At 43.7% G+C, this 14,047-nt stretch overlaps 1 protein-coding gene across 2 annotated transcripts in view; it reads right to left on the bottom strand.

Moving 5' to 3' along the window:
- ITIH2 (inter-alpha-trypsin inhibitor heavy chain 2) overlaps positions 1-14,047 on the bottom strand; it is an 88,374-nt gene that overhangs the window by 16,641 nt on the left and 57,686 nt on the right. For both annotated transcript variants that reach the window (XM_068276056.1, XM_068276055.1), the window contains exons 13-16: positions 11,845-12,033; positions 7,198-7,337; positions 5,244-5,416; positions 1,134-1,292 (exon numbers count right to left, since the gene is read on the bottom strand). In XM_068276056.1, the coding sequence (XP_068132157.1) occupies positions 1,134-1,292; positions 5,244-5,416; positions 7,198-7,337; positions 11,845-12,033 (661 nt within the window). The remainder of the gene's footprint in view (positions 1-1,133; positions 1,293-5,243; positions 5,417-7,197; positions 7,338-11,844; positions 12,034-14,047) is intronic.

Here is a 14,047-nt window from a genome sequence, read left to right as displayed (position 1 = left end):
TGACATAAAGCAAAATCACATCCCAAACTAAGGTGGCCATACACTTACAGATTTGCAGTAGGCCGCGGTCCTCAAGAGGTTAAGAAGCAATGTTTAACCTCCCTGGCGGTTAATTTTTTTTGCCAAATGGGCAAAAATCCTTTTTTTTTGTTGTTTTTGTTTCAAGTAAAGCTACCAGAGTGGTAGCAACATGAAACACCACTAGAGGGCGCATGTGTCCCTCTAGTGCGATCGTCGCCGGCAACAATAGCAAACAGGGGAGCGTGTATATAACGCGTTCCCCTGTTTGGCTTCTCCTGTCGCCATGGCGACGATCGGGATGACGTCATAGACGTCAGCCGACGTCCTGACGTCAGGCGCACCCGATCCAGCCCATAGCGCTGCCCGGAACTCATTGGTCCGGGCAGCGCAGGGCTCTGGCGGGGGGGGGGGCCCTCTTTCGCCGCTGCGTGCGGGCGATCGCCGCAGAGCGGCGGCGATCAACCTGTGCGCGCGGCTAGCAAAGTGCTGGCTGCGCGCACAGCACTTTGAATGGGGCGAATCGCTCCAATAGAGCCGGAGAAATCCTCCTGCGCGGCATAGCCCGAGCTCAGCTCGGGCTTACCGCCAGGGAGGTTAAGAAAGAAAAATAGCAGGATGCAGTAACCTGTAGACTGCTCTGAAATGGGAAGGTGATATAAGTGGAAATCTTGTCAAAACCTTTTATTTATTTATTTTTAACATTGTTGCCATCTGTGTCTCTGAACAGGAGATTGCCTCGGACTTCCTATCTCAGGGAGAGACCTAAAAAAAGCTACTGAAGGAGCCGGATAAAGCTGGGGAAATCTCATCTTTTATCGCTGTCACACATTAGAAGATTTATACCAGCTAATCTGGTGGTGACTGGAATCATTTATAGTTCACCCCACTTTGTGCCCTGCTGGTGACCATCCCCTGGCACACCGAGAAACGAAAATGATCCCTAACTGGAACCTAGTCAAAAGCAAACCGCTGGCAGCGGCTCCAATTCTTTCCCTACCCTATCAAAGAGAAAACTATTGCTGGTGTAGTAAATTATTGTTTCCATTTTCAGTCCTATAGAATGAAGTCATTTTACCCTTTCACAAAAAAAAGATAACCAAATGTATATTTACCGCATTTGATTGAGTTTCCATTCTTGCAATCACGGGTGACTGATTCAGTGCCACCACTGATGGTGATTGATTCAGTGGTCCCCAATCTTAGCTCAAATGGTCTTACATCAGGATCAGGGAGTTTGGGAGTAGTTGACGGGGGAGCCTTTGTAGCTAGTGCTAATAACACAACAAAAATATTTTTTATCATTCACTTTAATCTGGTTGAGAGAAGTTTACATTTCTAATCGGATACTTAAAGAGAACCCGAGGTGTGTTTAAAGAATGTTATCTGCATACAGAGGCTGGATCTGCCTATACAGCCCAGCCTCTGTTGCTATCCCAAACCCCACTAAGGTCCCCCTGCACTCTGCAATCCCTCATAAATCACAGCCATGCTGTGAGGCTGTGTTTACATCTGCAGTGTCAGTCTCAGCTGCTCCCCCGCCTCCTGCATGGCTCCGGTCCCTGCCCCGTCCCTTCCCTCCAATCAGCAGGGAGGAAAGGGATGCAGGCGGGGACTGGAGTTCTGCAGGAGGCGGGGAGAGCAGCAGACTGACACTATAGAGATAAACACAGCCAGCTCTGACAAGCTGTTTGTCAGCAGCGTGGCTGTGATTTATGAGGGATTGCAAAGTGCAGGGGGACCTTAGGGGGGTTTGGGATAGCAACAGAGGCTGGGCTGTATAGGCAGATCCAGCCTCTGTATGCAGATAATATTATTCAAACCCACCTCGGGTTCTTTTTAAAGGGACTCCAAGCAGTGCAGAAACTATGGAAAGATGCATATCATTTTGAAGCTCTCTTTCTCCTTTTTCCAACGATATATAAACCGCTACCCTCCGCATTTTAGTTTTCGCTATTTTCGCGCTCTAATTCACGGCAACTGCGATTTCGATCACGAAAACTAAAAGGCGTAGTGCGGTGGTTTAGGTGTCGTTGGAAAGAGGAGAAAGAGAGCTTCAAAATGGTATGCATCTTTCCTGTATTACACAGGACGACACTTTCCCCAGTGTCAGCAGCTCCATTCAGCAGAAAAAGTCGCCCTGTGTAATACAAGTAACTATGGAAAGATGCATACCATTTGAAGCTCTCTTTCTCCTCTTTCCAACGACACCTAAACCACCGCACTACGCCTTTTAGTTTTCATAATTTTCGCGATCGAAATCGCATTTGCCGTGACTTCGATTGTAAAAATAGTGAAAACTAAAAGGCATAGGGCGGCGGTTTATATATCGTTGGAAAGAGGAGAAAGAAAGCTTCAAAATGGTATGCAACGTTCCATAGTTTCTTCACTGCTCGGAGTCCCTTTAAAGTGTGCCATTATGCTACTTTCATCAGTAAAAAAAAGTGCGAACCAGGACCACTGTATACATTGGCTGCCTTGTCAAAATAGTGTACCCTTTAGTTTTGAATGGCTCATGAGCATAGAAAAATACTGTGCATAAAATGTATCACATCTAAGCCTATACCAGATCAAGGCCCAAATCTACACTTATATATTGTAGATATGCTTCATTCATCACCCCAAACAGGATTCAGTGTTTCACATGCCAGAGTTTCACACAACTCTTTGTTCACAACAGCCCCAACATAAAACACAAAGCAATAAATACAAACATGTCCTCAGCAGCACTGTAGCCGGCTACTCTGCCATCACAGTATAATGACGCAATATGGCACCTTTCTCTGAGAAATGTACACATTATCAAGTCACTAAGCATCATCGAACACTTTATCGAACATTTGATGATTTATCTCATGAGGAAAATCTAATTTTGAATTCACTAAGGTGTTATAGATTTATTGAACGTTTTATAGATAAAACATTTGATAAATCTATAACACCTTAGTGAATTCAAAATTAGATTTTACTCATGAGGTAAATCATCAAACGTTCGATAAAGTGTTCGATAAAGCTAAGTAAATTGAAGCCCAGGTCTCTCATTCTATTAGCATCAGTTAGGTATTAATTAGGGGGGTAGGGGATACGGTAGGGGGTAGTTCATTTTACCGGTTAGGCTTAGCATGTCAAAACTAGGTATCAGAAAGCGCTTTACATCTATGGGGAAGGTTAAGCTTGGGCATCAGGAAGGGGTAAACATTAAAAGATGAGGTGGGGATTGGGCATGAGAAAGAAAAGAAAATAGTAGGGATAGTTGTCAGGAAAAGGGCAATTGAAATATAGAGGACAAATGACAATGCTGCTGGTAAAAATAGCATCATATGATATGTCTAAGCCATGTAACTGAATCACTGCATATTTACCAAAATGAACAGCACTGATTTCAAAAGTGTGCTTTTAACACCATTACTTCTCTCTTGCTGCTGCTATGTTAGTTACTGCTGTGAAGTCATGGTGGTGAAAAATCTATGTGCAATCAGTGAGAAGCAGGCAGATGGGGTGTGTGTGACAGTGTCATGTGATGGACCTCATGTGTTGGGGACCATCCCTGTCACTGACAACAGCACTGTTAAAGATAAGAGGCTGCACAATATTGAAAAATGACATTTCTCAGCACAAAGAACATTTTAAATTATTTTATTCTGCTGCTTTTATATAAAAGACTGTCAGGATAGCAGAATGTAAAAAAATAACTATAGTGGTCTTCTAATGAGTAGATGGAGTTGGAAAATGCATACTACATAATCCTTTTGAAAAAGGAGTACATGGCAATTTTTCTGTTACTAACGCTGAGGGAGGACTGGTGTTATCCTGGTAACGTGTGTTGCCATGATAACGTGTCTTACACCTCACATTACCATAGCAACACACGTGTTAACCCGGTAATGCCTGCGGTGCTAAAGGATTAACGTGCGGTGCTCCCACGGTGTTAGTAACTGTAAAATTGCTGTGCGCTCCCTGTGCATGGCAGTGTAGTGCATCAGGCCCCATAGTCCTGCAAAGCAAGTTCTGTTATCTGTTTTCATCGCTTTGGGCATATACATGAAAATGTGGTAAAACTGCAGTGCAAAGGCAGTGCATGGCAATTTTACTGATGCTTACAAAATTTACATTGCATGCATTGTGTTATGTGAAACAACACGTGTGTTATGCATTATGTCTTCCCCAGTCATTTGAAATATGCTATTTGCTATGAGCCTTTTTCCTAAAGAAGCTGCCTACAATCAGAGTCGGATTTGTACTTTTTACCGCCCAAGGCCTAGTATCACCAGCTGCCCAAGAAAGCAGCATCCTAACAACACCTACAACCAGCCCCCCCCCCCAAAGCAGTATGCATTAAATTGTAGGCTCCTCTAAGGACAGTTAGTGAAGTGAAGGTAAGGATTAGATTGTAAGCTCTTTGCCGAGCGGCACATTCTGTGAGTGACAGGCAGCTCAGAGATCAGTGTAAGTGCCCATTCGGTGCCCCTTCATCCCTCGAGTGCCGAGTCCGGCTGTTAGCCGCCCACCGCTGTGTGAAAACTGTGTAGCAGGACGAATGCTCGGCAGGCTAACGGCTATTACCACCCTGCTGCCCACAGCCCACCCCTTGTGCTCTATAGTAGCATTATACTCTTTAGGAGCTATGTGCATATAGTGGGAGTTATTCGTCCTATAGGTCCACATGTCAGTTTCTTTCTGGGCTAGAACAGCTATGGACAAATAATAGCCAACACTGAAGCAGGTAAAAAGGACGCCAGAGACACCCTGTTAAAAACCGCACCACCATAGTCAGCAATGTTCAAAGCCGTGATTAGAGGCTACAAACGGTAATTCGGTTGCCTGGAGACACCTGAGGTTGTATAGCTGCTATTTTCAGTTTATGGCTACCCATAACTGCTATTTAGCCATTTAGAGCCCCTATTTACTGTTTATAGCCACTAATCCTGGCTTTTAACTTAGCCTCAGTAGAGGGAGGGCTCTGCATGAGATAAGGGATGGGTTAGGTCATAGTAAAATATCGGTAAAGATTGCTGATATTTTACTATCGTAATTAAGTAGTAGAATATTGGTCATTGTACCGATATTCTACTAGCAGCTATTTCTGGCACCCTTGTAACTGGGAGCCTTTATTACAGGTACGCAGAGGACACTCCTAACAATGCTCATTGAAGACTATTTATAAACCTTAAAAAAAAGATTGATACTTAATCTTGATGAACTAATAGCAATATAATAATGCTCACTTTGACAGCATGCTCCTTTGATAGAACTTGGAGAATCTGCCAGCATTTTCTCTTTTCCATCCTCACTCTCAATCAGCAGTGATGTGAAAGGGGTCACTAAATGATGAGTGACTGACAGCTGCATAATTCTTTGGGTGAGGGTTCTTTTGGTTTCAGCTGTCGTAGCCAAATTCCTTAAGACAAAAAAAAAAAATCAATTACAGTTCTAATATTTCTTTTAACCATGCATCGCACCTCGACATTCTTTCAGTAGACATCATTTTATGCAAATGCATGTAGAAATAAAACTTCTATAAGAAAGGGAATGATTTACTAACCCATGCACAGGACTTCTCTGCACATGCTTCTATCTCAATGGTCCCACCCACATAGGCAAAGAGAAAAAAACAACAAAAAATACACAAGGCTTAAAACTCTTGGTCGCCCCCAGCAGGCTTACAAAAAACAACTCTCTCTTTGGGGGCCGCTTCTGCAACAAATTTTTGCACGGTTTACGCTCTTTCGCTTTAACTCGTACATGTTTTTGCATGCGGAAGTCAATAGCAATGAATGGCAGTAGGAAAATTGGGGAAAAAAAACACTTATGCGAATTTGCATTAAAAAAACGCCTGCAAAAGCATGCGAATTTGCATATGCATGCAAATCTGCAAGCTTTTCTTTCTATGCGGATTATCAGCCATGAAGCCCGATCCATTCTGGTGGATTCATTTGTATGATAATTGATGTTAATCGTTCAAAAGTCATTTGCATCAGTCAACGATAAACCATTGCTGCATTCAAACAAAACCTTTCAAACAAAAAAGTATGTATGGATTTGTGTTTGAGGGAAATCAACTGCAGTTCTGTTTGCAGAATAGTTCCTGGCTTCAAGATTATCCCCAGTTGGCTGCACACGTCTTTGAACCTTCCCATCCATGCACAGTTAAAGTGAAACTTAAATGAAAATAAACTGATGAGATAAACAATTGTATCTATACTCCTGCTCCTGACTAGACTAGACTTAAAGAGAGTCTGAAGCGAGAATAGATCTCGCTTCAGACCTTACATATAGCAGGGGCACTTGTGCCCCTGCTAAACCGCCGCTTTCCCGCGGCTTAACGGGGGTCCCTGTCCCCCCAAATCCCCTCCGTAATGCGGGGGAGCGCTTCCGCATTGGGGCAGGGCTAGCCGCCTCAGCCCTGCCCCACGCGCGTCTGTCAGACGCGTATCTCCGCCTCTCCCATGCCCCTCTCAGTCTTCCTTTACTGAGAGGGGCGGGGGAGAGGCGGCGATGCGCGTCTGATAGACGCGACTGGAGGCAGGGCTGCAGCCGTTAGCCCTGCCTCCAGGAAGGGAAATTCTACGACGAACCTGGCGACCAACTTTTGCGGGGGGTGGGTTAGGGGTAAAGGGACCCCCGTTTAGCCGCGGGATAGCGGCTTTTTACAGGGGCACACGTGCCCCTGCTATATATGAGAGCTGAAGCGAGATTTAGTCTCGCTTCAGTGTCTCTTTAAGATATCCCACAGTTTCATGCTATGATTAAAAACATAAAAAAGTAGATTTGTTGTTTTGTCTCAGCTCAATGAAACAGTCTGTCCCGTGTGTCATATTGCTAAAATATATGAACTATTGACCTTTTTTATTTATTCCCTGCTCTCAGAAAGTATTTCATTTCTCATCAATGAGGGAGGCTATAGTCCATAGCTGAATATGAACTCTTTATGGCAGAAAAAGAAAAAAAAGCATCACAGCATAGTTATTTGTGTGCTAGGCACTGTTCATACACGTCTATCTCATCATGTCACATGTCACTTACGCTTTCCTTTAAGAATTACAGCATAAGGTAGCCTTATGCAAATAGTGCTACTATTTGTATGTAAATCAATCAATATTGCACGTTCAATTTTCAATTTCTCCATTGCATTAGCATTAGGCACATATTGCATAGTGTTTGCCTGAATCTTGTTCTTACCTCTCAGCCAATAGCTGCTTGATTGTCAGCTGAGCCCAGTATTGCTTGGCGAAATCTGGAATGGCGTGCTTGCTTTGTGCAAAGAACTCATTCAGGGCTTCGGCTTCTGTAATTGTATCCACTACAAACTGTGCATTTTCCTAACCAGGGAAACATATTTTACAGTTAATATCGCTCATATCTGTGCACTGGCTTTAAATTATGTCCTATATTTCAATCCAGAAATGAAATATGCAGTGGAATTAGCCTTTGAAAAAGTTGCCATGTGCAGGTAATCCCGACAGTGAAGTTGCTTGCATTGCAAGATTAACATGACTCCTGTTACTTAGGTAATGAGTATGTTACCAGGATTCCATGAGGTACTTTGTAAACATATACATTACCTAGGTAATGTGGGCCGCGCTAATTGCACAATGTTCGCTACCTTACAGCCGGTAAAATTGCTGCACGCTACCTATTGGCAGCAACTTCACTGTAGGTTACTGAATACACCACAAAGTGTGAGATATGAAGCACACTATCGTATCTAAAAGGAGTGTGTTGGAAACCACATACCAGCGCATTAAGAGATCACAGCCGCAAAAACTTTTTACATGGAACTGGGTCAAACAAAACTAACAGGAAGTGATTCTTATTGGTCCAATTCCCAGCTGCATACAATCTGCATTAAATGTACAAGCAAGCAAGAATTATTAGGATCTCTTTGAGTCTCTCAACTCATGTGTATTGCATGGCTGCATTACTGTGACCTTTGTCAATACAATGAGGTTGAATTACATAAATTACCTTCCAACACTCTACAAGCAAAAAAAAAAAAAAAAAAGGTCCTGATAAACTTAACCACAGTTTTACTTTTCCCTCATTATTTTTAAGGTGTGAATCTAGCCTTACTATTTAACTTGCATTGATACTTAAAGGAATACTATCGATTGAAACAACTTTTTTTTTTAATACTCTATATTAGTGTACACATTACCACTAGTGCTAGGGGAACTTTATTTATTCACCCAGGTCTCTCTCTCGCTATCCCTGCTTAAAAATTCATTTCTCACACAGCTCATAGTAGTTTGGGTCAACCTGAGCTGCTTGGTTACTCTGTCACACAGCTCACAAATATATTTCACTGTGTCACTCACAGCATGCAGGAGACATGAGGAGAAATAGGCTGATCTGAGGTGGTAACAGGTAACTAAATGAGCTGTAATATTGCTGGAATATAACAAGCTATAACACTAGTCTGTGTTTACACTCAGACTGGCTGCCTGCTTGAGGTGATTCACTCCAGGCTGTATCCACTTTACAAGCTGCTGAGAGGGGCAGACCACTGTCTACAATTAGCATCATTAGTATCTTTATCAGTCAAGAGAAGCAAAGATAATAAACACACATTGCTAGAATCTTTAACCCCTTACCACCATATCAATAAGATTCTTTCAGCAAGGTGATAATTAAACTATAAACTGAGGAGTTGATAGCAACTCTCCTGTGCAGAGATATGGTCTAGCCCTCTGGGAGCCTCAGTATTAGATACATTTTGTATCCAACACTGACGCCAAAACTGACGGAGGATTTTACAGCTGAGAGGAACAGCTGTGTGAGGAATCAAATTGCTCCTAGTACTTGCCCTAATGTGTGCTACAACATACAGCATTTAAAAATAAATGCATACATCGATAGTATTCCTTTAAAGTGTCTCCAGGCACAGAATTAAGACAGTTCTGCTTTCAATGAGGCCTTGCTGAAAAGTAATAGCGTAGTAGTAAGTAGTAGTAAGAAGAAGTAAGTAGTAGTAGTAGTAATAAATATTGCTGCTGTTATATCCAAAAATTATGTTGTTTATTTGCCATCTCAATGTCCTCTTCTTCTGACCCGGATTCCTGCTTTAATAACCTTGAAATATAGCAAGACAGAGCAATGCACTGCAAGTGTTGTGAAAAAATGTTTCTTTGCTCCTCATCTGTCCTCTGATAAGGCCTCTTAATTTGCCAATTGGCTTTTAAAATAGAAGAACTGTAATGAAAGCAGCAATCACTAGGAAGGCAGTAGAGGGGATTTTAGAATGTGAGAGAGGACTGCGGAAACTCTCATTGGCTATGCTCCAGTGAGGTTACATAACTACACTTTTGCATAAATAGGATAAATACAGCTCCCGACTATGCTGGCAATTGCACTCACTTTGTGACGTCAACAACAGTCCATTAAAAGTTTAAATGACATTCCCGGACCCAGCGAGGTTGTGGAGTAGTATACGTGTTGGGTAGTGGCCTTACAGTCGTTTTGCGCACCTGCATGCCTTCAGAGGCTCAGTGTATTGAGACTCTGAAGATTTGGCAGACTGGCACCTCTTCTGTGTTGCGCCCTCCTCAGCCATCTTCCCTCAGCAGAGAAATAGCAATAGCTGAAGAGGACACAACACAGAAGAGGTGCAGGTCTGCAAAGCCTCATATGCCTGGCTGATTAGGATGTACAAGATGCCTGTGTTGCTGATGATGTGATGCTTGCGATGTGATGCATGAAGTATGATATTAATGCCTCCACGCTTACGGTCATATCTTACAGGTCAAAGGTTGTTAATGGCATAAACTACCTCATTAAAGTGGGATTGTCACCATAAAAAGTGACAAAAATTTCAACAGCAACTGGTCTGAGTGTATTAAGTGATAAAGATGCTAATACTGCATTCAAAACTTTCTGCTGTTATGGTTTGGAGTTATCACATACCTTAGGAGCATTGGCCCTTTAATAGCCATTGCCATTCAGTTGCATGCTGGGGGATCTTTTTATCTATAATATATTCCCTCCTCTTCCCTTTATTTCCCTGCCTAGCTGAAACATGATCCTCTGCTCACTTGTGTTTACAAGCAAGGCTGAGGTGACTCAGCGATTTGGAGGAGAAAAGAAAAAAAGTTGATGGAAGAAATGACATCAGTATTTAGCCTCAAACTGTGGGCAAAAGACATGGTTCCCACCAGGAACAGAATGTTCTTCATTTACTATATAAAATTCACTGAAATCAAAACGTGGACAGTACAATACATGTGTTATGTAAGTAGAGCAAGTATTTGTCTACTTATATACGTGTTTTTTTTCCCTGGCATAGTATGGCTAGTCGTCCTGCTTTAAGGAGAATTGTGGTGGTAATGCCTATGTCCTCCTTACACTCCAGTATATGTTCCATTGCCTCACTCCGAGGAGTGGCTTGGCTTTCGGAAATTATCCCCCCTCCTTCCAGAACCTGCATGAGCCAAAACCAATTCCTGGTACAACCCTTCCTTTGTACTTGGCGAAATAAATGATTCTGAGTACATCTGAAACCTCTTTTGGATGTCAACTTGAGCCTCTGAAGACAAGCAGGTTCGTGAAACAGTCATAAGGCCACTACTCCATACAGATGCTGCCCCACAGCCTTGTGCCGATTTTGGGTAATTCACTGATACGCAAAATATGTGTTTGATGTCACAATAAAGTTATTGCAATTGCCAGCAGTGCTGGGAGCGGTTTTTCTCCTATGTATGCATATTCAAATCTATTCATCCCAGAGCATGCTGTTAGCAAGACTGGCCAATCGCTACCTAGCTCTTATCCACTAGCAGTTAAGACCGGTCTGCCTCTGGACAGGCAGCGCAGGGCCGGGCCGAGGCAGAGGCTGGAGAGGCTCCAGCCTCAGGGCGCAGTGTAGGAGGGGTGCACAATTCATTCAGCTGTCATTCCCAATTGTGTTTGAAGCAGAAAGAAATAAGAAAAGGGGATACATGACAGTGACTGCAAGCCAGATAACTGGAGATTAAGGTTTTGGGGAGGTTGTGCCCTGGGGCACCTATTAGTCTAATAGCAATCAGTGTGTGACGGCTGGGGTGGGAGGGATGGAGGGGCGCACTTTGCTGTCTCAGCCTTGGGTGCTGAAGGACCTGGTCCCGGCTCTGAGGCAGCTGGAGAGTTCTGACTGAATAGCAGTTTACCGTAGTGCTTGCCTTATCACTAGCTGTCCCTTCTGTGTAACTACAAATTCGCGCTGCAGGAAATGGAACATAAATCTTTTCTTTGTTAAATATCCAATATGCTGTATTTAAAGCCAATGGGTACCGTTTCAAAAAAGAAAAAGTCAGATACTCACCTAAGGAGAGGGAAGGCTCGGTCCTAATGAGCCTTCCCTCTTCCGGTGCCCTCGGTGCTGCGCTGGCTCCCCCGTACGTGTCCACCGCCGCAGGGACTTCGGAGGTCTTCGGGAGCACTCGGGCTTCCGAAGACGGGCCGCTCCATACTACGTACGCGCGAGCGCGTCATAGAGGGCGCTTGCGCATGTGTAGTATGGAGCGGCCGCGTCATCGGGAGCCCGAGTGCTCCCAAAGGCTTCCGAAAGCTCCCTTCGGCATGCGGAAGTGGCAGTATTTGACCGAACTGGTTGAATACTGCCACGGGGGATCCTGCGCGGGACCGGGCACCGGGAGAGGAGAGGGAAGGCTCATTAGGACCGAGCCTTCCCTCTCCTTAGGTGAGTATCTGACTTTTTCATTTTTCAATCGGTAAACATTCACTTTAATAATATACTCACATGCAATGGGAAGGATACAGAGATAGAGATGCTTTAAAAAACTTAATTTCCTGAAATAGGAAGTGGGATTTAAACTTTAAAAAGGTACCACTTACAGCGGACGTTGCGGTGATGAAGCTCTGGATCTTTGGGGATGCCTCAGTATCCAATTTACCTGCAACAACAATTTCATCACCTCCGAAGTAGTGGTGGAAATGTCTGTTGGTCACATCGGAAATTCCACTTGATGGGTATTCGAAGACAATGTCTTTGAGCAGTGGGGTGGAAACCTTCTGATAAAATTCCTAGAGCATACAAATAAGTAGTTTTATGGTATTTCATTTAAATATATTTAATTTACACGTGATATCTTTTATTATTAACTAAAGGATGCTGGTGGCACATAAATTACAATAATAAAAAAAAAGGAAATACTGCAATGGCTTTCAGTTACATTAGTGGCTGTGGTGGTGGGCTACCAATGTGTTCACTTAAAGTGGACCCAAATTAAAAATACAAGATTTCAGAAATAAAATCTATTTTCTAAATTATAATAATAATTAGCAGCCTTTTTTCAGCTGCATGATGACAAATATAAAATATTTTACATTTATTGGAGGAACCCCTCCCTTCCTTTCATATTGCCGGGACAGAATCCGGCAAATTGGTGGAGTAGCAGGTGTCCAGCAAAGGAGGAATTGCTAATGGCGGCCACCTGTATAACCCTAGTTGTAAAAAGAGAAGGGTGAAAAGCATGCACTGAAATGATCATAGGCTTGAAGGAGAGTTAATTATCTTTGTATGTGTCAGAGTGGTGCAACTAAATATTTTTAATTAAAAAAATGTTTGGCTTGGGTCTGCTTTAAGTCCTGCCATGGTTCCAGTAGTACTGGTCCTCATTGGTGAGGAAAATGCCTTCTCCATTGCTTCATTGTCTGTTGTGCTGGCACTAAGGGGCACTCACTGCAACCAGGGCCAGATTTAGGCCAAGGCATCCTAGGCCATGGCCTAGGGCACCACAGGAGCAAGAGCACCAAAGCAGCAGGCTGAACTTATGCAGCATTTGCAAACTTGCCAATGCTGCAATGCAGGGAGATCAGGCGAGTGCCTGACCACGGTACTCTGCTGCCAGCATCCTGTGCAGCAGCCACCTTGCTCTCTGTGTACATTTGCATTGTGGCGGGGGCTAGGTACTTGGGCAGCATTGGAGACAGAGGGGAAGAGGAAGGTTCTGCACTGGAGACGAATGGCAAATTGAGTCACACTGATGGCTGCAGCAGTGTGAAGGCGAGCTGGCTACCTATTATGAAAGAGGGAAGTGGGAAAAGGAGGGATTATGGGAGTCATCTGGCTACCTATACTGGGGGGGGGGGGGGGGGGGGGGGGGGGGAGGTCATCAGGTTACCTATACTAGAGGGAAGGGGTCGTCTGGCTACCTATACTGAAGGGAGCGGCTGGTGACAGCAGCCTTGGGTGGTAAAGAGTACAAATCAGGCCCTGACTGCAACCACATCATCTATAGTCATGTTCTCCATCTTATAGGACTTGTCAGCTGAATGGCAGTAGGTGGGGTAAACAGCGTTATGACATGAGGGAATGAATAGACAATAGAAGACCTAGCTAAGTCTAAACTAGTGATGTCGCGAACTTCCAATTTTCGGTTCGCGAACCCTGTTCGCGAACTTCCGCGGAAAGTTCGGTTCGCGAAAAAGTTCGCGAACCGCAATAGACTTCAATGGGGAGGCGAACTTCAAAATTTAGAAAAAATTCTACTGGCTGGAAAAATGATAGAAAACATGGTTCAAGGGTTCTAACACCTGGAGCTCCACCCTCTCATCTGCCAGGGAATTCTAGTATTTCAAAAGCCAGCTTACATACCGTGGCTGGAAATTGAACCCAGGTCTTAGTGTATGGTAGGTAACTAACATATTCATTATACCACCAACACTACTAGCTGAAACTAGCCTAGCATGTACCATTTATGCTCAATTCACGAGAAAAATTAGACAAGGCACATAACATTTATATCACACTTTTATCCTGGCAGACTCAAAGCACCAGAGCTGCAGCCACTAGGGCACGCTCTATAGGCAGTAGCAGAGTCTCCTACTAAATAGGTGCTGGCTTACTGAACAGACAGAGCCGAGATTTGAACTCTGGTCTTCTGTGTCAATGGCAGAGCCCTTAACCATTACACCATCCAGCCACTGCTCAAGGATATGTAGCCAGGCATGGCCTTGCCTTTTGTGTTCAACAGTTGTCAAGAGAAAAATTAGACAAGACAAATAACATTTATATTGCGCTTTTCTCCTGGCGGAC

This window comes from Hyperolius riggenbachi, chromosome 3, assembly GCF_040937935.1.
Source record: "Hyperolius riggenbachi isolate aHypRig1 chromosome 3, aHypRig1.pri, whole genome shotgun sequence".
NCBI classification, from domain to species: Eukaryota; Metazoa; Chordata; class Amphibia; order Anura; family Hyperoliidae; genus Hyperolius; species Hyperolius riggenbachi.
This window is presented reverse-complemented; position numbering and strand designations above follow the sequence as displayed.